Raw genomic sequence first — 27,435 nt, 5'->3', positions numbered from 1 at the left:
GAAAAAGTGTTGCTTGACAAGTAAAAATCCTGCATAATAATAATAATCTTTATTATTTTGGAAATAGAATGGAAATTATAAAAAGAAATAGAGTAGTGTGGAAGTGCAAAGGAACCACTAAAAATACCTTTGCAAGTGCATAGCAGCAACCTATCAACCACCCAGAAAACCCTATTAACTATTTTGCAACCGCTTAGAAATGCCCTATAGCAACTACCCAGAACACCCTAGCAACTGTCTAATGACCAGACAGCACTGCCCTAACAACTACTGAAAATCAACCTATCAACTTGCTTGAAACACACTAGTAGCAACCACCCACAACATCTTAACAACTGCCTCGTTTCTTCTTCTTCTGAAAAATATTGGTAACCAAACAGCTCACAGCAGCCATTGACTTCAATAGTATTTTTTTTTTCCATTCTATGGAAGTGGATGGCTACCAGCAACTGTTTGGTAATCAACATTCTTCAAAATATCTTCTTTTGTGTTTAACAGGAGAAAGAAACTCACGCAGGTTTGAAACAAGTCAGGAAGTCGTGGCCTAATGGTTAGAGGGTTGGACTCCCAATCGAAGGGTTGTGAGTTCTAGTCTTGGGCTGGACGGAATTGTGGGTGGGGGTAGTGCATGAACAGTTCTCTCTCCACCTTCAATACCACGACTTAGGTGCCCTTGAGCAAGGCATCGAACCCCCAACTGCTCCCCGGGCACCACAGCATAAATGGCTTCCCACTGCTCCGGGTGTGTGTTCACTGCTCTGTGTGTGTGCATTTGGGATGGGTTAAATGCAGAGCACAAATTCTGAGTATGGGTCACCATACTTGGCTGAATGTCACTTCACTTAACAACACAAGGGTGAGTAAATGACAGAATTTCCATTTTAGGATGAACTATCCCTTTAACAAGCTGCTGAGGAGCTCCACTCCACTATTTCTGAGTGCCTTGTCCTGTACCCATCTCTCACATTAAATGACTCACAATCCAGTTCATACAAGTGAGATCATGTGATCAAGCAATTCCCAGACCATACTCACTTCAACAGGTATTAGCCGTTTGGCTGAGAACTCAGTCACTTATTTCTGTTTTTATTAAGCCCTTGAAATTCAACAAGTGGAAAGTCCATGCTCAGTCTTTTTGACTTGGTCTATGATTAACAACTGCTCTGCAGTGCTATTTGATATTCAAATCACTCTTTTCCCACTTCATTTCCCCTCTCGAAGCTCTCTGGAATGATATTACCTCACCTTTCGATGAGCACAACAGAGTACCGTTGCACCTTTTTCTTTGAAAGTGAATACGAATGCTGTTTATGCACACTCCAGAGCAGATTTTTCCAGGTGCAAAGATGCACCTGATTTATTGGATGAACGAATCTGCTGGACACTGTAGAAATGATGACAGTCGTATGAGTGTTGTTCGGGCTCTGCGTGTCTAGACTGGTTTGGGTGCAGCAATGAACAACACTGTCAACACTAAGTTGCATGATCATGTTTATATGAATTGCAATATCCAGTCATTAATTTTGCAATCTCTGCAAATATTTTGTACTCTCCATGGGGCTTGCCCAGGGATAGTTCAAAGGAGGAATTGTGGTCAAGGTACTGAAAATCAATTCAATGCCACAGCTGTCATATCACATCTGTTTGCTTAGTAGGTGTGTAACGCTGAACACAGCTTTAGGGATCTTTAATGCTGTATATGGGAAATATGCCACATGTGGTTCATTACAGTGTCTGGCAGAAAGTTGCCTTTAGTACATCTAATGTTAGAATTTTTTTTTTTTTTTGGTCCCTTCAAATACTTTGACTAGTTCAAGAATAATTAATGCAACTTTTTATTATTTATTTGAAATCATTAAAATAGCAGTTGCATATTGTTTATTACTTGTGTTGCCAAACTGGTCAAGGATTTACCCATAATGATACATATATTATATGTCCATTCCCTAGCAAGTTAATTAATAACATAAAGACCAGAAAGGACCAGAATCCGGGCACAGTTTCAGATGGTGACGCTGGTCCCCGTCTTAATCAGTGGAGGAGGAGTGCACAGAGCAGACAGGAGGGAGGGAACCTGATGCGTTCAGTAGCCGAGAGAGAGAGAGAGTATTAATCCGTAACACTGCGCAGTTTATGTGAGAGCGAAAAGTTTCGTGTGTATTTTTTTTACGTTCTCGACGCGTAAATCATGTAGAATAAACGCGCAGGTGCTGCAGCTGCGATTTTATAGCAGTAAAAAATAAAAAAAAACCGCTCCGGTGAGTGACTGTGTTGAATGCGACTTTAAAAGTACAGTTTGGATAGAAATTGTGCTAGGCGATGTAGACGCGTTAAAACGTCCAGAACTGAAGTCCATCATGGAGGTCCGTCGAGCGCTCACGTGCGTGTTCATCAGCGTGTTTCTGTGGACAGGAGACGCTCAGGACTCGGTACCTGATTCAGGTGAGTCGCTTCAGTCACGTTTTCATTTTGGAGCTTATTTTGAGTTTCTGGTGAATCATATTCTTTTATTCAGGACTCTGTACGTAACTTACGCGAATCACATGTTTTAATTCGGAACTTGGTGTCTGATTCAGCGGAGTCATTTCATTCAGGACTCGAAACCCGAACGATAGGCTGTGTTCTGCTTCAAGACTCATGGTGTGATTTAGGTGAACTATACTGATTGAGCATTACGTGAAACATTTTTATTTTTTATTTTATAGTTTTATTCAAAACTCTGAATCATTACAGTTCTCTATACCTGATTCAATTAAGCCACAAAGGTTTATTCAAAACTCGATAGGTGAGTCACGTGGTCAGTACCTGATCCAGGTGAGTCATATCAGTCGGTACCTGATTCAGAAGAATAACCAAGCTTTTATTTCGCAAAACAAAGAAACCTACATAGTTATTTCATGTTTACTATTGCATATTAATTCATTTTAATATTTAGAATCTTATTAAAGTGTAAAGAGTTAAAAACTACTTTGATCAATGCTGAGTTAACATTAAGCTTAGTGTGCATTTTTATTCTATTCTATTCTATTCTATTCTATTCTATCCCTTTAAACAATAATGCAAATGAAAGAAGAAATATGGAGATACTTTCTGATGAACATGAATGAAGGAGCAGCAGAATACATACATTACAAACATGAGCTAGAAAAAATAAATAAATAAATAAAACCTATGTAAATGCTTTTTGCTTCAGGAAGCGTGTCGAATTCTTGCCCTTTATAGTATATGGCCCAAGTTTAAATGATCGGAGCAAAAGAAAAATTTAAAATAACCAAATACTTGATATGAATTGGGTCTATTCGTAAACGTTTTAAGTTGCAGTAAAGTATTTTCTCATTGTGTGTTGTCTTATTTATCTTGTTGTGTTAAATAAAATTCTATTATCAAAGTGAATGCCTTACATTTTCAGGTTTCACAAATTAATCACAAGTGAGTATTAGCTGTATGAATAGAAAACTGCGAAAACTTGTCAGCACATCGCTGACATACATTTTGAGTGAGGTATGCGAGTTAAAGGACTTTACCTGTCAGTCACTAATGTTAGGCTATCAACCGCTTTAGGTTTATGAGAAATCTATCAAATTCCAGAAAATAAAGGTATTGAGTACATTTTGCTTCTGCTGATGTCTGTCATGACATCCCACAGACACCATGAAATGCATGATAGAAAATATGCAACAGAGGAATTTATGCAATTGCGACCTTTTATCTCACAATTTAGGATTTTTTTCGATATCCCACAATACAGACTTTCTTCTCTTAATTCTCAAAAGAAGTCAGAACTTACTATGATATGAACATTGCGAGAATTGCGAGGCATAAATGCAGAACTGCGAGATTACATTCACAACCTCTGAAAAAAAAGTTTGAATTGAGAGATGTTAATTTGCAAATATGTTTAAACTTGCAATTGTGATATAAACTCATAATTGCAAGAAAAAATGCAGTTACCTGTTTTATTCCATAGTGGGAAAGAAAAATGTATTGCGAGATGTAAGCGCAGAATTTAGAGAAACAAAAATGTCAAAACAAATCAGATTAGAATCTGAAATGCCAAAAAAAAACTAATTTTAGCTGCTTGTCTGAACAAAACCAGAGACACACCAACAGTGAATCAGAGAGAGTAATTCTGGAAGAGCCTAGAGCATTTTGGCTTTGACTACAGGAGTTTCTGTGCTAAGTGCCACCGCACCCTGCTTCCAAGCGGTCTGGCAAAGGTCAATTATTTAGCAGTCGCAGGTTCAAGTGACCCGATGGGCTCTTTACTCTTAGCAAAGCAGAAGAAAACTATGCCAACTATGCACTTCATCCAAATTAATTTGTGAAACAGGACGTTTGTCACCAAAAAAAGCAAAAACTGAGCAACAAATATTTTTGCAATAGTGCAAGATGCTTAAGATTTGCAAGATTCTTTTGTATTTTGATTCAAATCGGTTCGGACGCCTCCAGATCTTCTCAGAGGACTTGGGTGGGTGACTTTTGATTGTTTTAGGTGGCGAACACTTGGCTCTCTGTGGCCTTTCGCCCACTTGCTCTCTTGCTCTTTTCTGCACGCAGTCTTTCTTCCTCTTCAGGGACTTCTGAAAAATCCTCTACATTCCTTCTTTTAACTTCATATGGAACAGCCAATTCTCACTTCCCCCTTTCCCTCGATGCCTGCCCTTCGTCGTCCATCCGCCTCCCGCCTGTAACATCCAGTATCAGGGCTGTTCCTTCCCCCATCTGTTTATGTTTATCATGCAGCTCCAGGTTGGAGGTCTTCTCTGCCAGGAAATTCCTTTGATGGCCAAATCAAATGTTCCATCTCCTGAAATATTGTGTGGCTCCCAGGTCTTCCGTATGCTAATAAATACTACTGTGTTCTTATCCTTATTTTTAGCATCTACCGTTCAAGCCCACTTCCTTCACAAATTACTTATTTCCTCACTTGTTTTTACACTTATCTCTGTTTGGCCGTTCTTTCTCAGAGTTCCTCCCTATTTTATTGTGTTCTATAAACATTTAGTGAGTTTGTGGTTAGTAAAGTGCGAGTGTGAGTACACAGCATCTGAACTTTCCATAGTAAACATCTGAAGCTCTGAAACTGAAGGTCTGCACCATTTGGGGTGAAAAATCAGATAAAAAAAATCAGATAAAATTTATGACAGAAATTGCGATTGCAATTTAAATTGAGTTGAAAAAAAAAGCTTAGGTTTGCTGTGCTTGTATGCACAATTTGGTTAAAAATGCAGTGATTAATTATATCAACATGACTAGAAAATAATGACAATAATATATTTTTTGTATTATTACTAATTAATATATTACTATTTAAAATATTTTAATGTGGTAAATATTTGTAGCAAAATATGAAATATTATTATAATTAAATATTCTCTTAAATATTAAAAACTACATGCATAACAAAAAATATATTTCTATTAATTAAATAATAAAAATGCATAAATATATAAATATTTATGATTTTTTTAAATATTTAATGAATAACAATAATCTATTTTTGTAAGTAAAGTAAATTAATGCATTTTTTTAAAATATATTTCATATTATTATTATTGTATGTATGTATATATATATATATATATATATATATATATACAATTTATATTTCTACATAAATGACTATTTGTTTGATTAATCAAATAATCATGCAGCCCTACAAGACTATCAAACCCTCTTGTTTACCCCTAACCTTAAAGAGACAGTTCTACCCTCAGGCAAAAATTAGTAAATGATGACAGAATTTTTATTTTTGGTTGAACCAAGTCCTTAAATATTAAACTTATTTGTGTATGAATGATAGATGTTGCTAGTTGAAAATACATGCTTTTTTTTTAACCAATCAAACTTACGATATACAGCTGGCAAACAATAAAATGGGACCCTGGACCACAAAACCAGTCATAAGGTAAAAAAAAAAAAAAAATTGAATCTAAGGGTGCAAAAAAATTCAAATATTTAATAAATCTGGTTTAAAGTTGTCCAAATTAAGTTTTGACCCATACAGTGTATTTCTGGCTATTGCTACAAATATACCCCAGCCACTTAAGACTTGTTTTCTGCTTCAGGGGCACATATAAACAATTTTTTGCATTTGAGTGAAAAGTTCTTAAAGAGCCAATTTTTCTTGGTTTGAAAAACATTTTAAGAATCCTAAGAATCCTTTTTCCACTATAAAGAACCTTCTGTGGAATGGAGAGGTTCCATTTATGTTAAAGGTTCTTTAGATGCCAATTAAGAACCTTGATTTTTAAGAGTGTGCAACCAAAGAGATTCCTAGTAGCTTGTGTATATACTCTTTGTCCTCATGCCTCGGAAAGTCTGGAGTGTTTTAGTGCTGCTATGTGCTAAATAAACACTCATCTCCCCCTCTTGAGATGTTTAAAGCATAGATCATTTCCTTAAATGTCTACTCTTGTTTTTCACTTACAGTTTTAAACTGCTGCGAGGGCGACGTCCTTTTCCTCCTGGACTCCTCTGGTAGTGTGGCCTCCTACGAGTTCTTCCGTATGGTGGACTTCCTCAAGGACCTCCTGCTTCCTTTCTCTTTGGAGCAGGATCAGGTGAGGGTGGGACTGCTGCAGGTTGGGACCGAACCCCATCTGGAGTTCAGCTTTGACACCTACAGCTCCCAGGACGGACTGCAGGCGGCCCTGGGGAGGACTAAACAGCTGAAGGGCGACACCAACACGGTGGACGCTCTACTGATGGCTAGGAATCAGGTTTTGAAGCAGGGCGTGCCGGGAGGTGCCAGATCAGATCTGCCAAGGGTTCTGGTTTGGCTCACGGATGGAGTGAACCCCGGCGAGGTGCAGGAACCAATGGCAAGGCTGCGGGAAGAGGGCGTGGCCATATTGGTGGTTTCCACTGGTCACGGGAACTATCAGGTGCTGAGAGAGGCTGTGAGTCCACCCGCTGAGGAGCACCTGTTCTTTGTGGACATTGATGATATCAACATCATCAGCGAAGAATTGAGGAACGCAATTATTGGTGGGTTGTTTATTAAATATCTCAAAAACTGCATTAGTTCATGGCAAAAAAAAAATGTTTCAATCATGTACTCACCATCAATACATTATAAACCTGTATGGCTTTTTCCTACGTTGAAACACAAAGGTAGATGTTTAGAAGTTCATGATCATCCATATCACAAAACAAAATGATGACAATGGACTCTCAACCTCCAAAAATAAATATATAAATAAATCGATAAAATAAATATAATCATTAATAATAATAATAATAATAATTTTAATTCAGTTTGAAATGTTTCATTCATTTTTGTAATAATACAATGTAATGTTATCTAATTTATTACTACAGTAATGAGAATCTAGTAAGTTCATGATGGTCTTTTCTGTACTACAAAAGTAAATATTGACCATGGGCTATTATGGTCCAAAAAGGACAAAAAAATAATAATTATTATTATTATTTACTAAATATTATATATGTAACATGTTTTGTAACATTAAAAATGTCATTTGAACTCATATCTAAAACAATAAGAATCTAATGAGAATTACAAACTATTGCTGAAAATTTCTGTTGACTACATAAATTGAAAAATAACCAAAACATTTACTATATCAATATATATGTATATATACAGACACTTTCAAACAATTTTGCAGGTGATATATTGGGACTCAAAACATGTGCATAGTTAAAGTCAACATGAAATAAAATAACGTACAGATTTAGAACTTTATTATAAAAGTAGAAACACCATTGAAATAACATGAAATAGTCAGTTTGATTGCTAGATAGATTCTTCTGAAATCATAATATTTATGCGAGGTACAGACTGGAATTTTTAAGAATTAATACAAGTTTGGAATGACATGAGGATGAGTAACTGATGGCAAATAAGAATTATTGCTTTAATCCTAACTGAATCAAATAAAAACACACAATTCTTGACACTTTACAAACCTCTATAGACCCTGGTTTTCCATTTCATCCAGAGTAACAGTCAGTCAGAGCGTTTTCTTGATGGGGAAAGTGATCTTATGTGGGTGTGAATAGCTCCGTCCCTCCACCCCAGTGTGCAGAAGGAATCTCGAATGCCAGTCGACTCCGACACAAATAACTTGAGACGGCTCCGAGAGAAGAAGGGCCCCGAGGAAACAGACAAAACCCGCAAACACTGTAATAAGAGATGAGGGCAATTTATTCAGAAATTATCATGGCCTTTTCGACCCCCGGCGAAGTCCCCCACAGCGCTAGACATTGCTGTTATTAGTGGGCAATCTTCCGCACATATAATTGACCTAGGTGTGGATTTAGTGATTCGTGTGATTTGTTTAATTTACACTTACTGGTAAGAAAAAATGTATAGCCTGAATGCACTATAAGACGCTTTGGATAAAAGTGTCTGCTAAATGCCTAAATGTAAATGTAAATTGTGCCATCTCTTATCTCTTTGTTCATGATCAAATGCAGAGATTATCCGGGCCGAGAGGCTACAGGTCAAGTCGGTCACCAGCACTACTGCTCAGCTGGAATGGAGGCCTGTGTTGGCTGGCACCGGCTACTATGATATCCAGTTTGGTCCCATCCAAACCGGGCAGACCACAGGGACGGGAGGTTCAAGCACCAGTCCTGGCACTGGTTTGGGTCCTTTTCAGAGGATTAGGCGACCCGGAGATGCCAGCTCGGCTAATCTGTTTGGCCTGCGTCCAGACACCAAGTACACAGTCACGCTCACACCCAACACCAACCTGGAGTCACTCAACTCTCTCCATGCCACCTTCACTACACTGCCAGGTGCAATACATATATCATGATTATTACTGGTTATTAATGATAATTAAGAAATTATACTGCTCATAATGATTTTTTAAATATAACTTTTTCATTCTTTTATATATACATATACATATATATATATACACACTAAAAAATGCTGGGTTGTTTCAACCAAACTTTGCGTCAAATATTGACTAACCTAACTTTTGGGTTAAAAATTGAATTACAAAATTTAACACAACAGCTGGGTTAGTCCATATTTGACCCAAAGTTTGGTTGAAACAACCCAGCATTTTTTAGAGTGTGTATGTGTGTGTGTGTATATATATATATATATATATGAAAACAATATTATATTTTGAAAATAAAATGATCTTTTGCATAGTAAAATTAATAATAAAAATTAAAGATTAAAAAAAAAAAGATTTTTGTGGCAATTACCTTTTGTATTGTCTTTATTGTTTTATACTACTACTACTAATAATAATATTAATAATAAAGACAATGAAAAAGTAATGATCATAAAAATGATTTTCATGAGCAGTATAGTTTCTTAATTAGCATTAATAATAATAATAATAATGATAACTTTTTAATATTGATGTTAAATATTTATTATATTTTTGAAATAATAAAATGTCATTTTAACTCTTTTACAATAATGGCATTTAAGAATCTTTGAGATATACTGGAAATATTGAAAAACAAGCTCAAAAGTAAAATGCCAGGATCCATTGCATAATTACAGTTAAAATCAACATGAAACAAGAATGAGTGCGTATTATCCTCCTCCCACAAACCCCCTGTACTTTAGAATTAAATGGGATGTGAACAGTTTCTGGTTGACTTGCACAAATATTAAGGGAAACAACAGTCACCCTCTTGATCACTCTTGTAGATTATATAAACTTATTAAGGTGAATTTAAATGAAAAGCGTTTTTAAACACTGAGATGTTCTCCTGTCTCATGTCTTCACCCCAAGTGGAGACTCTGTCGACAGTGAGCGTGTCAGAGTCCAGCACTAACAGTGTGCGTGTGAGCTGGGGTCCGCTGCTGCCTAACCTCATCCAGGGGTACACGCTGGAGTATTCAGCGCTTCCTACAGGACCGCTGCGGGTCGTCAGCGTCAGTAACAGACAGACCTCCACAGTCCTGACCGGCCTCCAGCCTGACACACAGTACCTGGTCACCGTGAGCGCGAGACAGGCCTCCGGCAGAGAGAGAGCCATGACGGTTAAAGTCTGTACACAGGAGGGTAAGAATCGCATTATCAGTGCACTTTCCTTCCGTATCAAAATTACTCATTGCAGTTATATGAATTAAAGTTAACTTTAATTCTGCTTCCTTAAACTTAAATGGCAATTCTTCTTCAATTCAATTTTTTATAAATACTGGAAATGAATTAGAATTTATAAAGCATTCTATTTCATTTAGAAAATGTAGATATTTGAGTAATTACTTATTTGTCACTTTGATGAATTCATTTGGTTTCTGTAGACTGCTGATGTATTTTTGTAGGCCAACCTGGAAGTTAGGATCACTTCCCTCGACAAAATACAAAGTTTGTAATTCTTACAAGTTTTATTAATCTTTATAGATGAGCCAACTTTGGTAAATTTAGATTAATTTTATAAATTAGGCTTCAAACGGTCTGTTATTTTTATTTTTTTATGTTTTGAAAGAAGTCTCTTTTTCTCACCAAGGCTGCAATTATTTGATCACAAATTCAGTAAAAACAGTAAAAATGTGAAATATTATTATAATTTCATATAAGTGTTTTCTTTTTTAATATATTTTAGAATGTAATTTCTTTCGGTGATGTTCACCATCATTACTCATGTCTTCATTGTCACATGATCCTTCAGAAATAATTCTAATATGCTGATTTCCTGTTCAAGAACGATTTATTTTTATCAAAGTTGAAAAATTGTTGTGCTTCTCCATATTTATGTGACATATTTTTCTTCAGGATTTTTCAATGATAGAAAGTTCATTTATTTGAAATAGACATCCATAAATGTTTTACTGTAACTTTTGATCATCCATATCTTTTCATCCTTTTTTGAAAAAATAAAAATAAAACATTGTACTGACCCCAAACGTTCATTTAATAAAAATAATTTTCTCTTTTCAACGAGACCATGCTATTTTAATGTTCCTGCAGTATTATTCCCCACATCCCCTCCCTCTGATTCCCAGCAAGGAACGGGAAGCCTGACCTCTCTCCCTGTTTCTCTCAGTGTTGCCAGCTCTCTCAGATCTGCAGCTGACCCCAGTGGGCAGTGAGTCAGTGCAGCTCCGCTGGAAGGGGAGATACGATGGTCTGCGTGGTTACTGGGTCACATGGGAGCGAGGTCAGAGCCAGCGCTCCACCCTGTATCTACCACCCAACCAGCTTTCCACCACCCTCAACCATGTGCCCTCCAATGCCCGTGTCTGCGTCTCTCCGGTGTACCAGACGGCCCGTGGGGAGGGACTCTGCTGCACTGCTTAAATGGGCTCGGGTGAGACACCTGTCAGGGAAACATGGGGATTATGGGTTATTTTATATAATAAGCATCTTAAAGCAACAGTATGTCATTTTTTTTAAATGTACTAAAGCATAAAAATACCATATGATTGCATCTCTGAAAAAAGAACGCTACAACTAGTTATTCCAAATGTGTGTTCAGTGTCAGAATGTCTGTTTTTGTTTTGGTCTGTGTGATTCCATCCACTGCTAATTTAAGCAATGGTATTTTAGACACCCTGGGTTGCCAGTTGGCATATGAAAGCCAGTAAAAGAACTGGGTAAAAGATTGCAGATTCTACCTTACCTTAAAAAGTTTTGGCATCCATTTAAAACATTCAATGAGAAGAGGCATAATAAAACGTGGATAAATAAACTCAAAGTCTAAGGCTCGTTGTTGTCGCTCCTGTTGCGAGTCCTCAATCTGGCAACCCACGAGATTGTTGATTCTGAGGAAGAGAGGGTGGGAGAAATTACTCTCTCTAATATTTTGAATTTGGACTGCAGTTCCCATTTCAACCACTAGCTATCAATATTACATACAGCACCTTTAACCCAGTAAAGCCTGGCATAAGAAATAATAGCCTGAAAAATGCAACTGAATTGAATCGTAGACAAAACCATAAAGCACCTACACAAAAGGTCTGCATTTATTTTATACAAGAAAGTTATTCTTGTTTACTTAAAAAAAAAATCAGTAAATAACTCCCAGCAAAAAGAAACATGAACCACAATGTGAAGGAGGACTTTCTTACAATGATGCTTTTTACTTGCTAAATAAGTCTAAACTATCATTTAGATGACCGAAGGCATGTAGTAGGTTGTGCACAGAAAGTTTGATGTTGATCATTTAAAGGCCTTTGCGTATAAAATATAATACTGTAGGCTTTTTAGGGTTAAAAGGTGAAGCGAGTTATTTTAGCACAGATATGCATTTGTAATAACAACAGCATCTTCTGTTTGTGTTACCATACAGCTGCGTTGACCTGGAACTGTGGCGCACCGCTCTGCCAAACACGAAAGATGGAGGGATGAGCAACACCAAAAACTTCCCACAAATGGACAGATGGGAGGACAAGGGAGTCCAGGACACTGGAGCTGTTTGAATATTCAATACCATAGATGGTGATCTTTAAACACCCCAACACAACATGCACTGATACGCAAACCCCAAACCATGCTTCTAATAAAAGAGACTTAAAGAGTCTAAACTCAAAAGTGACCTTCTGAAGAATCAGAGAATCAAAGTTCAGTGCTATTGACGGATGAGACCTGTTGCCTGCTGTGCATCACCGTAGAACATTTTTGAGTTTATATCTCGCAATTTATATCTTGAGTTCACAATTCTTTTTTTCTCACAATTGAGATTATATCTCACAATTTAGAATTTCTTTTATCAGAATTCTGAGTTTACATCGATATGGAATAAAAATAAATAATTGTTGTTTTTCCTTGCAATTGCAAGATTCCGTTACAATTTGGACTTTGTTTCTCACAAAAAAAAAAAAAAAAAAAGAAGAATTGCATGATATAAACAGAACTGGGAGATATAAACTTACAATGGTTTCCTCCACTGATTTTTTGTTTTTAATTGTGAGAAAAAAGGTCTGAATTGTGAGATAAAGTCACAATTACCTTTTTTATTCCATGGCAGAAACAAGCTTCCATACATTTACAGTAATGCACTTATAATAGAAGTCTATGGGGCAAGACATTAAACAGTCTATTTTGAGAGAAAGTTACAGGGTTTACCGACTTTATATGCTCATAAGAGAAAGACGGATTATTACTTTAACTATAACAGACAAAATTAGCAATATTATCATGTGGCTATATTAAAAACTGTGTTTTTTAACATTTATGTGCAGTTTCTTTAACCAAACACTTTCAATTGAAGCCGTAATTTTCCTTTAAATATCCAGAATGTTTACGTATTCGATATTTAAGTTTTTATTAAGAGTTATATCGCCAAAGCAATAGTTTGTAAATATCCTACTAATGCTTTTTGAGTTATATTTAACAGAGATATAGTTGGTTACTGTATATTTGAGATTTGTCTGTACAGTTTGAAATGGGAACAATGAGACATTTTTGGGGGGAATCTGAATGACTTCCATCACTGTTTTTTCTTTAAGGTCAATGCATATATTGTAACCGTGCTGGAGTTACACACGTTATCATAACTGCAGATTTTGTCAGCCGTGAAACTCTGAAAACTGGCACGGATCTTAATCATTGTGGCTAAAGTACTAAGACTTCGCAGATGTTGCTCGCAGATGTTTTGTGGTTCAAAAGGGCAGTGACTGGTTTGTTTGAAGAAGTGGCTCTTTCAGTGGGTCAAGTTTCTTGCTGTGCATGCACACTGTTGCTTGTATTTATCAATGTTTTTCTCTGTAGTTGTGTCTTAACAGGCATATGTTTGCAGACTGGATCAAGTTCTTAAAATAGTGTTTAGGGATAGATCATTTCATTCATACAGTCTTTAATAATGGTTTTCATCCCATTTCAGGGTCATTATGTAAGAATTTGTAGCTATTCAAAAAAATTCAGCATCTGATATTTTGTTTGTTGCAACATAATAGCAAGTTGGGCTTTCTGCATTATGAATAAGTGCTTGTTCATTCCCAGCTTGGCTGCACATCTTACACATCACTGTTTTCACTGTTGTTTTTCAGTTAATAAAGAATAAAAAAGGATCTATTTCAATCCATGTCTGCTTTTGTTCCTAAAACAGTTTTTTTTTTAATCTTAGATTTTATGACATTTAATGGCTAAATAAAAAAATAATATAAATGTAACATATACATAAACACACACACACATATACATACATATACATACATACATACATATATATATATATATATATATATATATATATATATATATATATATATATATATATATATATATATATCAAACCCGTTATTAGAGCATAAAGTTTATTTCTGTCCAAATTATTTAATTGCAATGCAATGTCTTTAAGAGATATTTTTAATTATTATTACCACGATTTCTGTCATTAGATTCTGATTACAAAATACACAACTCATTTTTTTATTACTGTAGTACAGTAATTTGTTATATAAATTAATAAATTAATAATTTAGCTTGACAGGAATATAATTTCTAGTTTGAAGTGAAAAATGACCTGTTCTTGACCAATTTCCTGAGATTTAACCATTTTAGAGAATAATATTTAATATTACACAATTTAAATCTGAAATGTTTATTTATAGAATTCCGCTGCAGAATATGATGTTGCCCATCTGTTAGAAAACGCTCAGTTAAAACAATGATCATTGGAAAGCAGAAACAAAACCGAAAGTGTTTTAAACAAATAAATCAAATACCCCGACAGGATTAAACAGTGGTCCATTATTAATCTTCAACTCTTTCTCCTCAATATTTCGGTTCCCTTTACATGTGTTCTTTGGCTGAGCTCAGATGTCAACTGAATTTAATGAGATTTAATATTTGACTGTTCAGTACAAAAATGCAGTCGCCAGCAATCTCAAGCACAGCTTACAGCCCGACGCATCTTGACATCATCCTTGTGCTAAAGAAATGCACCCTCAATCATACAACACAGATCAGTTTATACATTCAAACCATTCAAGTTTCTAGATCATTGCACAGTGTACGGACCACTTAAAAAAGCCTCCCATGTTTGCTCTAGATGCTCAGGGTGTTAAGCGCTGGCACAAGAGTGACGGCTTCTGGTATGTTCTGATTTTGGTCATGTGACCCTCTGCCCTGTAAAACCTTCTGTCTATGTCTCTCCTCCTGACGTTTCTTCTTTTCTAGGCGCTGTTGCTCTTTCCTTTGTTTAGTAGAGAGCTAAAAAGTGTGGGGGGAAAAACAAGAAAACTTTATTATTTGTGTTCTTTTCATCCAGGATTATTGTAGTTAAAGTAAAAACCATGAGAAAAAAAAATACTTGAAATAAAATAAACTTTTACTGAGCTTTTTATTTAGTTTAACCTGATGTACTAAAATAATTCAAACTAAAACTGAAATAACAGAACCTATACAGACAAATTTAAACAGAAATTATATAGACATATTAAAAAAATAATAAAAACCTCAAAAAAAAAATCTAAATTGGTTTGATTTATTTTTTGGGTGTCCCCAAATAGTCGACGAATCGATGCTTTGATTCGAGGAGCCTGATTCGACAACCGATCTAACGGTCGAATATTCATTCAGGAAGTCATTCGAGCTCAAATGTCTGATTTCACATAGATCTACCGGTTTTCTCCCAATAAGTTAATATACAGCCTATTATGATAAAGCTGTGAGAATCTGAAAAGAAAGAAGCTTCAAATTAATATTTTAAAGGGCGTGAATAACCACACCTATAGATTTGTTTCACTTTCCATAATCTGTGACCGACAGAGGAGCATCTTGGCGGCAGGGTTTTAAAACTTTACCAAGACTCAAACAGGCAGACACAGGCAGAGACTGGATTTTTTCTAACAGGTACAGTACAAGTGATTTCAAAACATCTCAGCCGGTGTATAAATATTGTGGATATATTATTTGGTTTTGAGTCAAGTGCTTCATTGCAGTACTATGGTGATATCTCTTCAACGCACAGCGCGAGCAGGTCAAACTACAATGCAGAATATTTATAACTATGACTGGGACTGTTATATACATACTATTATAATAAGAAGACCATAATACTAAAATGCTATGAATTTTTAGTTTAGCTGCCGTGTTTCTGCACATTGTTTCGTGAAGAACGCGTCCACCAAAAGAAGTTCGCATTCAGAGCCCCGCAGATATGTTCATGTGCATTCAGGGCCTTTTTTTGCAAATAGCCTAGAAGTCTTAATATTAACGGTATGTTTTATTAATAACAAAGCATATTCTATATGAAATTGTGAGTTGAATCCCATTGATTAAAAACTTGCTATCAAATGCGTCACTCTACTGGTCATCTTCAGCGCGCGCAGCTCAAAAGAGAAATGCAGAACATTAACTGCTAACGTTTTAGGCTAACGTTATAATGAGAGCACTATTGAATAAATAAAAAATAAAATAATAATAAAATTGGTAATTGTTACGGCAAGATTCGAAAATTCAGATTCGATGATAAAAATCCTTTAATTGTTATGTTTTAGTTTAGTTATTCTCATTTAACTTTGTTTTTTATTTTAAACTTAAAATTAAACTAAAAAAAGGTAAACAGCATTTTTTATAATAATTTTTTGTCAGTTTTCATTTCTTTTATTTCAATTAATGTAATTTTTTTATATACTTCATTTCAGCTAGTTGTCAAGGCAAGGCAAGACTTTAAATATCTAATAGAAAATAATTAAAATGACAAAAACCCTACTATATGACTAAAACTTTAATTTATTTAATTATTAAAATAAAAACAGAAAATATAAAAATAAAAAACGAATTTAAAATATTAATAAACACTAGTATTTTTCAAATTACACTAAAATAATGCTGTTGTCACCTTGGGTTTAAGTGAGATGCTGCTCTCTGTTGGCGATGTGTTTTCACTACTTTCAGCCTGCATGCCTTGACATAAAGGGTGTGTCCTTGAGGCACAATCTCTCCGTGATGATTGGTTGTTTAGTTCCGACTCCAGCCAATCACTGTGGCTCGTCTGTGATGTGGCCCTTGATTGACACAGATTGTCTGATTGATCTGCGGACACAAAACATTGGTGAGAAGAGCATATTGAAAGTGAAATTGATTGACGGAGTTAAATATCGACTGACTATCTTCACAGAGAATGCTCAAGATCAGCTCTTCATCTTCAGAGAGAGAGCGTGAGGGAGAGGCGCCTCTCGACTTTTCCTTCTGACCATCTCCAAAGCGTCTGGAATTATTCAGACTCTGTCCAAAGAAGAAATAAGACCTTGACCTTCAGCAGATGTCAGACTGTGGTTCATGTATGTGACTGATGCCGGACAGACCTCTATACGCAGATGTGCCGGACTCTCAGAGTTGTCTCCAGTCTTTCTGACGCTGTCATAATGATCTCCATAACGATATGCGATGTGTAGCTCACGACATGAAGGCTTCTCTGTACCATTTATCTGCATGTACATTTATTTTATTAAACTATTAATAGAAAGACACATTAGAATGACATGAATCAAAGATGTAAATGCTCCATCACCTCCCACAATGGAGCGTTCAGCTGATGAATAACCACTTTTAATTGCTGCCTGCGAGCGAAGGCCACGATGGCGTCGTTTCCAGCAAACGTGCCCGGCTGAGACAGGTTTGACACTGAGAAAGAAAAACAACAAAGATATCATCAATGACATGAGCTTTCCTGCAGAAAGACATTAGAATAGCTGGATAACAGCACTCTCTCCTCTCTCTCGCTATATATATATATATATATATATATATGTCTGTATATATGTGTGTGTGTATATATATATATAGCTATTTTATATTTTCTCTGGTTGTTTACTAGTTCCAGTGTTATTGTAGTATCATTAATACAGTATTGATATCATATTTCATAAATCAAATTAGGTTTTAGTAGTTTAAATTATTATTTGAGCTTTTTCTATTTTCTATTATTATTTTAATCTTAGTTTAATAATAAAAAAAAATTGGCAGTTTTATTAGTTTACAAATATGCGTGTCTGTTTAGTTAATTCTAGTTTAGTTATTAGTATATTTATATTTAGTTATTTTTTATTTCAGTTATAGTTTGGTTATCTTCAACTTAAACTTTAACTGAAACTAAACAAGAATGCTGCTTCGGAAACTCACCGAAATATAAAACAATTTTATTGCAAGTATAACTAGATTTTTTTTTAAACATTTTTTCTGGTTGTTAATAGGCTCAAGTGTTATTATAGTATCCTAAATAAAGTATTACAGTATCAATGCAATATTTTAAAGTAGTTTTCATTCTTATTCTTTCAATTTTTATGTTAATTTTAAGTTTTACTAATTCTGATGTATGTTTACACACACACACACACACACATATATATATATATATATATATATATTTTTTTTTTTCAACTAAACAAACTAAACGAAAATGAGAAATGCTGCCTTGGAAACTAAATGAATTCAAATAAGTTTAGGGGGATTTATCATATTTTGTTTATTTCAATTAATGTAAATGTTTCTTTATAGGCTTGGATAACAATAAAACATGTTAAATGTCTGTAGCACAGTAGTTTTTTTCGCCAAAGTTAAAAATATACGTATGAGCAACATTAATAGTGATGCTTGACTAAGCAAACACCACTAATGAACTACTAACAGTAAGGTTAACGTGAGTTGCAATGTAATCTGATGAGTTTGAGCTGAGGTTTCTTTTGGATTTCTGGCAACACAAACACACGCTAGAGACTTCTCTTACAATGCTCTGTGAATGGCATGTCATCTTCAACGAAGGGCTCAAAGTCCTGCCTGTGTGTCATCATGTACTGCACCGTCTCCTGCCGCAGACGCAGGTGACCTCGCGAGTTTCCCTCCAGCTGGTCCCCAAGAGCCCGGAACAGACAGTTCCTGCGGGAGAACATGAGAAACAGAAGCTTGACTCCTCTACAATCTCAGTCTGTATATGACAGTCCTCTCAATCCTCCACACATACCCGTCCCCAGGCACCTCGCGGAGTTTGAGCCCCAGAGCCTGAAGCTGGTTGGAGAAGCTGACAAACTCCTCACCATCATCTCCTCCTGGAGGTCTGTTCTTCCTGTCTTTGGCCAGAGCCCGGCGGGCCGCTCTCTCGTCTCTCTTCCTCTCTAATTCACACTTCCTGTTTCCCTTTATGGGCTTTCCTGACTGTTTCCTTGACATGATGGAGCTGCTGCACTACACTCGGTCATGCATCTATCAATCACACACACAAAACTGTAACCACAACATCATAACATCAGTCATGACAAGGGGAATTGCTTAAAATGAACATTCAACATGACAAACATATCAAGTACAGTAAATTCTTAATAGATTGATATAGAATGACATTCAAAGGGTGTAAAAAGCTTTCGGTAACACTTTACAATAAGTTAATGTTAGTTACTGGATTAACTATCATGCACAAACAATGAACTACACATCTTTTCGATTATTTATTAATCTCTGTTAATGTTAGGTAATGAAAGTACTGTTCTTCACAGTTAGTTCATGTTAATTCACAGTGCATTAACTAATGTTAACAGCACAACTAGCACAACTAAGCACAACTTTTGAGTTTAATAATGCACGAGATTAACATTAACTAAGACTAATAAAACACAGTAGAAGTATTGTTCATTCTTAGGTCATGTGAACTAAAGTAGTTAACTTGTATTAACTAATGAACTTTCTGTTTTTCTGTCTGATGTCATCTTTCTTTTTTGATGTGCGTGGTGCCTAAACCCAAAATAACTTTAAATTTAATATTGCAATCTTTACTAATGATAAAATAGTACAGATTTAATACTAATGATTAACCATTAGATTTACTGCTTTTATAATGACGGAAATGTATTGTTGTAAATAAGGTTAGCATTACTATTTCAGCAAATATAATTTAATAATAAATTAATAAAATGAATAATAAATTAATATAGACTCACATTAAAAAATACTTTAATTATAATGATTACAATATTGTTGTCTGAATTTTTTTTTTTAAATACATACTAATAATCTTATTAATACATATACTAATAATATGATTTAATACTAAAACTTAACAGTAAGCATATGCACTGTTATTCATCCTAGCAAATATTGACCATGGTTAAGGTAGTTTATTTTAGAATACCTCAAGTATTAAAGTTATTATTACTGTAAAATCATAATAAATGAATGTGAATATTACACTGTAAAATCACAAAAACAAATCTCTCATCCAAATGATGTAAACAGCTTCAGATTTTTTTTATTATTACGGTCATGGCAAATATGACAATAATAATAAAAAAGTTAATTAGCTTGTTTGGTTAATGTTCTATTATCTGCTTAAATAAAAAACAATCGTATTATCTGAGACCATACCGAAACTTTTAAATCACAGTTTTTTTTTTATATGTATGTACAGATAGATAGGTGGCAATAAAAGTTTAGAATGACGAACTGTAAATATCAGACTAAATATATGTTAGACTGATGAGGAACAGCAGCGTGTTGAGACATAAATGAAACGTTATAAACATGTGTCAGATTTGGTGGAGTTTAAACGACGGAATAATGAAGAGGGAAGACAATTAAAGTGTGTCACACAACTGTACTCACATTATCAGACGACAGAAACACGAACGCGATAAGAAACACCAACACTGAACAACAATCTGAACAGAAACTCGGTGAACGCCACTCTGAGCTGGGTTTGTTTACTTCCTGAAGAATCTAATTTCCGGTTCCGGCGTTGCTTCCAAAATAAAAGACAACGTGACTGCGAAAAATCATTTAAAAAAAATTGAAAATAAATAAATAAATAAAACATTTTAAATTTAAATATTTCTCAACGCAAAATAGTATTTTTGTTGGTGTTAAGTATATATTTAAAGCTAGACACTGCAGGTAAATAGGGTTAAAAAAAATTAATAATAGTTATGACCTTACTTACCAAGTTGATTGATTACATTGATAATTGCAAAAAAAAAAAAAAAAAAAAAAACGTATCACACGTTTTCTAAAATGTTATGCTTAAATATGCAAGTGAGGCATTATTTAATGAAATATGCGCTAATTTGAATACATTTCTAGTACAAAAATCTGAACACTGGGTGAAGTCCATTTCAATTTTTTTGACATATTAGAGTCAAATGTTTTTACAGAGGGAATTCTGTGTATCTCTTTTTGTCACTCCATAATTCAGAAAATACTTTGAACAGCGACAAAACAATACATTTTATATGTGATCAAATCCCTCTGTAAAAACCTTTAGAATATAGACAGGAATAAACATGTAGAGTTTGGTGTGTGTAAGAGCCAGGGACGGATAGGGAATAAAAAACGGCCCTGGACTTTGATTAAACCCGGCCCAAAACAATCGGTGCGCGGAAAATCGACAACAGTCTGTGTACTGTTGATTTAAACACTCAACTTAAACACTCTCTGTACTGTCAGGTATTTTGTTTTCTTCTGAGGGTGGTTTGAAAAAAAAAAAAATCTGACTTGGGGCGCTTAAAAGTAATTTAATGTTGAGCTGGAGTGAGTGTCCTTCTCTGCTAAGCTCAACCTGAATAAACAAATTATGAAATGGATAAAAAAAAAAAAAAAGGTTTTATTCCAAGGTAGCATGGAATAGATTATATAATATGCTTTTATAACAGCATTTGAATGAAAATGAATTTATTACTTAATAATCTTAATTAATTTATGCAGTAATTAATCTTACTGCACAAATAATAATACCACATCTAAATGAAAATACACCATTACAAATGTAACTTCTGTATTCAAAATCTTCAAGTTTGTAAGCATTAACTGTAATGTTACCAACATTTTTAAAAGTAAACGCACAAAATATTTAATATTAGCTACTGCATGTGGCATTTTACAGCTAAAATGTTGAAGTTTAGCTGTTTTAACTAGGCCTACTGTAATCATTAAAAATGTAGCAACCTGAATATCACTTCCTAAAATCATCCCTAGCAAGTAACTCTTTCTCCTCTCATGTTCCATACTTTACTGTATTTTCCGGACTATAAATCGCACTTTTACCAGCCGTTCTCCAGATCACACAGATGGCCAGTCAGCCCCTGTTCGTGGATGTTTCGACGTGGAAAGCAGTTCGGAATGGAAATATTGATATTTTATTTGTTAACAACACACTTTTCGTACCTTAAAATTAGTAAATGTTATGAAATTAGAGAACTAAGCCAATAGAGTTCAGAGCGTGATTCATTTGAGTCAGTTTGGGAGTTCAAAGCGGGCAAATCCTTTTTGGGAGTTCGGAGTATGGAGCGTGAATCATTTGAATCAGTTTGGGAGTTCGGAGCGGGATCGCAAATCATTTGAGTCCGTTCGGCAGAGCTGGATTGCGAATCATTTGAGTCAGTTTGGGAGTTCGGACCGGGATCGCGAATCATTTGAATCAATTCGGGAGTTCGTAGCGGGATCGCGAATCATTAGAGTCCGTTTGGGAGTTCGGACCAGGATCGCGAATCATTTGAATCAATTCGAGAGAGTGGGTTCGCGAATCATTTGAGTCAGTTCGGCAGTTCGGAGCGGGATTAAAGGATCGAAGTTGATTGATTACATTGATAATTGCAAAAAAAAAAAAAAAAAAAAAAAACGTATCACACGTTTTCTAAAATGTTATGCTTAAATATGCAAGTGAGGCATTATTTAATGAAATATGCGCTAATTTGAATACATTTCTAGTACAAAAATCTGAACACTGGGTGAAGTCCATTTCAATTTTTTTGACATATTAGAGTCAAATGTTTTTACAGAGGGAATTCTGTGTATCTCTTTTTGTCACTCCATAATTCAGAAAATACTTTGAACAGCGACAAAACAATACATTTTATATGTGATCAAATCCCTCTGTAAAAACCTTTAGAATATAGACAGGAATAAACATGTAGAGTTTGGTGTGTGTAAGAGCCAGGGACGGATAGGGAATAAAAAACGGCCCTGGACTTTGATTAAACCCGGCCCAAAGCAATCGGTGCGCGGAAAATCGACAACAGTCTGTGTACTGTTGATTTAAACACTCAACTTAAACACTCTCTGTACTGTCAGGTATTTTGTCTTCTTCTGAGGGTGGTTTGAAAAAAAAAAAAAATCTGACTTGGGGCGCTTAAAAGTAATTTAATGTTGAGCTGGAGTGAGTGTCCTTCTCTGCTAAGCTCAACCTGAATAAACAAATTATGAAATGGATAAAAAAAATAAAAAAAAAAAGGTTTTATTCCAAGGTAGCATGGAATAGAATATATAATATGCTTTTATAACAGCATTTGAATGAAAATGAATTTATTACTTAATAATCTTAATTAATTTATGCAGTAATTAATCTTACTGCACAAATAATAATACCACATCTAAATGAAAATACACCATTACAAATGTAACTTCTGTATTCAAAATCTTCAAGTTTGTAAGCATTAACTGTAATGTTACCAACATTTTTAAAAGTAAAAGCACAAAATATTTAATATTAGCTACTGCATGTGGCATTTTACAGCTAAAATGTTGAAGTTTAGCTGTTTTAACTAGGCCTACTGTAATCATTAAAAATGTAGCAACCTGAATATCACTTCCTAAAATCATCCCTAGCAAGTAACTCTTTCTCCTCTCATGTTCCATACTTTACTGTATTTTCCGGACTATAAATCGCACTTTTACCAGCCGTTCTCCAGATCACACAGATGGCCAGTCAGCCCCTGTTCGTGGATGTTTCGACGTGGAAAGCAGTTCGGAATGGAAATATTGATATTTTATTTGTTAACAACACACTTTTCGTACCTTAAAATTAGTAAATGTTATGAAATTAGAGAACTAAGCCAATAGAGTTCAGAGCGTGATTCATTTGAGTCAGTTTGGGAGTTCAAAGCGGGTTTGCAAATCCTTTTTGGGAGTTCGGAGTATGGAGCGTGAATCATTTGAATCAGTTTGGGAGTTCGGAGCGGGATCGCAAATCATTTGAGTCCGTTCGGCAGAGCTGGATTGCGAATCATTTGAGTCAGTTTGGGAGTTCGGACCGGGATCGCGAATCATTTGAATCAATTCGGGAGTTCGTAGCGGGATCGCGAATCATTAGAGTCCGTTTGGGAGTTCGGACCAGGATCGCGAATCATTTGAATCAATTCGAGAGAGTGGGTTCGCGAATCATTTGAGTCAGTTCGGCAGTTCGGAGCGGGATTAAAGGATCGAATTATTTGAATCAATTCGGGAGTTCGTAGCGGCTTCGCGAATCATTTGAGTCAGTTCGGGAGTTCAAAGCGGGTACGCGAATCATTTGAGTCAGTTCGGGGATCGCCAATCATTTGAATCAGTTCGGGAGTTCGGAGCGGGTTCGCGAATCATTTGTTCGTGAATGTTTCGATGTGGAAAGCAGTTCAGAATGGAAATATTGATATTTTATTTGTTAACAACATATCTTTCGTACCTTAAAATCAGTACATTTTATGGAATTAGAGAACTAAGCCAATAGAGTTCAGAGCGTGATTCATTTGAGTTAGTTTATGAGTTCAAACCTGGTTTGCAATTCATTTGCGTCATATTGGGAGTTCAGAGCGGCTTCGCGGATCATTTGAATCAGTTTGGGAGTTCATAGTGGGACTTCCTCCCTGGAAGTGACGTCATCGGCCCGAGACGGAGCTCACTGATCCAGGTCCTGTCATGATGAGCAGAGACTTTCGAGTGGATCATTTCTTTTTATTCAATAGCATTAAAATATTCATGTTTTCGTTTTATTTACTTTATTAACAAATGTATGTGTATTAGCAGCGTTTGCTCAAGTTAAAGAAGTTGTTAACATGAACATCTGCTGTTTATTTTCTCTCGATGTGCACACTTTTATAGCATTAAAATGTGGATTGTTTCATTCTGCGAATGTTTTGTTTAAAATCTCTTAACTTGTGGGAAGACGCCAGCGCACAGAAGCGTTCTTTGCTCACATTAGTTCAGAATTACTGCTAGTTTTAATGTAAAATAATGCAATTCACTTCATAAACTATGACTTCATCATTATCACACATCATTAAAGAGGTCTACGACTCAAGTTTCATATCGATCAAGAATTCGTTTTTTCATTTACATAACTAGCCTACATAAATTAATAAATTATATTCATTGTAAGAATTTTTTTTTTTAACTCAAATTCAGAAAATATATCCGAGTGGATGCTGCACTGCTGGTGGTCGAGGAGAGACCCTTCAAATGATTGTACAGCTCTTTGGGTGGACAACAATACACAATAAATCACTATATAAATGCATCATTCATTCACTCATTCATTCATTCATTCATATAGGCTAACAGTACATAATTGATAATAATATTATATTAATTAGGGCTATATTTTTATATTTATTGTTATGCTTATTTTCCCATTTCAATTCGTGTATTGTATACCTAATTAACGTTCTGTGATAAATGAGTGTTTTCATTTACAAATGAAATTAGCTAAATATTAATTCATAATTCTACTATTTATTGGGTTAGGATGTTTATATAGTTATTGTTAAATTCATCCTCTAAAGTGCACTTCCAGTAAAAATTCCTGTCATATAGCATAATCAAAGCTTTATTGGCATGTCAGGCTTTTAAAGGCTATTATTTACAAAACTCTTGAGGGCTGAGTGTTCCTCTGAACTAATGTAAACAAAGAACGCTTCTGTGCGCTGACGTCCTCCCACCAGTTAAGAGATTTTAAACAAACACTTGCAGTTAACTAAATGAAACAATACACATTTTAATGCTATAAAAGTGTGCACATCGAGAGAAATTAACAGCAGATGTTCATGTTAACAACTTCTTTAACTTGAGCAAACGCTGCTAATACACATACATTTATTTGTTAATAAAGTAAATAAAACGAAAACATGAATGTTTTAATGCTATTTTATAAAAAGAAACGATCCACTGGAAAGTCTCTGCTCATCATGACCAGGCGGGTAGGAAGTCGACCAGAAGTTGAAGTCGGCTGCATTTGTCCATTATTTATTTCTACAGATGCAACAATGTATAAAGGGCTCCATTACCTTCAATGTTATGGCCCCATAGAAACAGTTTTTGTAAAAATAGTCTAACGATTGCATCATAACCACTCGACTCTCTGTCGCACTGTAGAGAAATTACCGTACAGACAGGAGGAGAAGCTCGCAGGCAATTAACTTAATATGGCGTACTGGCGTTACATTTTAAAATACTATACAAAATAATTAATCAGAATACTTACTCCTGCTCACTCACACCAAAGAACTCCCCGCTCAAGCTCGCCGTCTCTGCAAGATTAACGATGACAGTTTGCACGCACAGCTACTAGAAGATTTACATCTGTCAGACAGGTTGCTGACGTCATCAAGCTCAGTTTGAGTCTGCGCGTCAGAAACGGAAGTGCTAAAAAAAAACGCTAAAAATGGGCTTCAGTTGTCTCAATTGAGTTCCAATGGGGTCGCTGTGTCCATTTCTTTTACTGTCTATGATCAAGACAGGACCTGGATCAGTGAGCTGCATCCTGGGCCGATGACGTCACTTCCAGGGAGGTATGTTGTACACGCTCCCGTCCCTTGACTCCGCCCCCACGTCAAAACAGTGCCACAAAGAGAGACGTGCACAAATTAAAGCGCAAAAGGAAAAATGGTATGGCAAGCTCAAACTAGACTGACACGCAAAATAAAAGCAGCATTGCAAATAAATTAATAGATAATGACCATGGAAAATATGTATTGCAATATCATTGCTTTCGCGCTGTTAATTTTTGTTTGCAAAAAGGTAATTTATTTTCCTCAATACTTTAATTTTCGTTTGCAAAACTTTATTTTCTTTTGCAAAAGGTACATTTTTTGCGTATATATACGGCGTTTAATTGACTCCATAGAATGATCACAAAATTCAAGATATGAATGAATGAATGAATGAATAATAGCCTAAAGATCCATTGTGCCAAAAGGGTTCTTTCTTGTCATTATAGAACCTTTTTAGCATAAAACGTTCTTTGGAGTTGAGTTCTGGTTATGTTTGTGGATGTTTCGATGTGGAAAGCAGTTCGAAATGGAAATATTCATATTTTATTTGTTAACAACATACTTTTAGTACCTTCATTTCAGTAAATTTTATGAAATTAGAGAACTAAGCCAATAGTAGTGCTAGCAGTGTCATTTGATTTGGATGGGAACTTCAGATTGTGAATCATTTGAGTCAGTTTGGGAGTTCAGAGCGTGATTCATTTGAGTCAGTTTGGGAGTTCAAAGCGGGTTTGCAAATCATTTGAACCAGTTTGGGAGTTCGGAGTGGGATCGCGAATCATTTGAGTCAGTTCAGGAGTTCGGAGCGGGTTCGCTGATCATTTGAGTCAGTTTGGGAGTTAGCGGACCATTTGAATCAGTTCGGGAGTTCGTAGCGGGTTCGCGAATCATTTGAGTCAGTTTGGGAGTTCGATGCGGGTTCGCGAATCATTTGAGTCAGTTCGGGGTTCTCGAATCATTTGAGTCAGTTCGGGAGTTTTGTAGCGGGTTCGGGAATCATTTGAGTCAGTTAGAGATCGTAGCAGGTTCGCGAATCATTT

The 27,435-nt window shown here is 35.4% G+C and overlaps 2 protein-coding genes across 3 annotated transcripts; one reads left to right on the top strand and one right to left on the bottom strand.

Annotated features, from left to right (window-relative positions):
* The first annotated feature begins 2,068 nt into the window (after positions 1-2,068).
* Positions 2,069-13,967, top strand: LOC127944943 (von Willebrand factor A domain-containing protein 1). The gene is made up of 6 exons (XM_052541388.1): positions 2,069-2,442; positions 6,433-6,990; positions 8,446-8,769; positions 9,735-10,007; positions 10,993-11,256; positions 12,238-13,967. The coding sequence occupies exons 1-5, from the start codon at positions 2,358-2,360 to the stop codon at positions 11,244-11,246; spliced, it is 1,494 nt and encodes a 497-aa protein (XP_052397348.1). The 5' UTR covers positions 2,069-2,357; the 3' UTR covers positions 11,247-11,256; positions 12,238-13,967.
* Positions 13,968-14,474: 507 nt separating this feature from the next.
* On the bottom strand, positions 14,475-20,644 carry LOC127944945 (OTU domain-containing protein 3-like). 2 transcript variants are annotated; one of them, XM_052541391.1, is made up of 8 exons: positions 20,487-20,644; positions 18,856-19,094; positions 18,622-18,770; positions 17,407-17,519; positions 17,201-17,323; positions 17,003-17,120; positions 16,735-16,928; positions 14,475-15,101 (listed from the first exon to the last, which is right to left on the bottom strand). In XM_052541391.1, the coding sequence occupies exons 2-8, from the start codon at positions 19,059-19,061 to the stop codon at positions 14,937-14,939; spliced, it is 1,068 nt and encodes a 355-aa protein (XP_052397351.1). In that variant the 5' UTR covers positions 19,062-19,094; positions 20,487-20,644; the 3' UTR covers positions 14,475-14,936. The 2 variants fall into 2 exon arrangements, with proteins under 2 accessions (XP_052397351.1, XP_052397352.1); XM_052541392.1 differs by having other exon boundaries at positions 18,856-19,115; positions 20,487-20,626.
* Positions 20,645-27,435: the final 6,791 nt, after the last annotated feature.

The sequence above is a fragment of the Carassius gibelio genome, chromosome A23, assembly GCF_023724105.1.
Source record: "Carassius gibelio isolate Cgi1373 ecotype wild population from Czech Republic chromosome A23, carGib1.2-hapl.c, whole genome shotgun sequence".
Lineage (NCBI taxonomy): Eukaryota > Metazoa > Chordata > Actinopteri > Cypriniformes > Cyprinidae > Carassius > Carassius gibelio.
The sequence above is the reverse complement of the archived record's forward strand: the minus strand, read 5'-3'. Positions and strand labels throughout refer to the sequence as shown.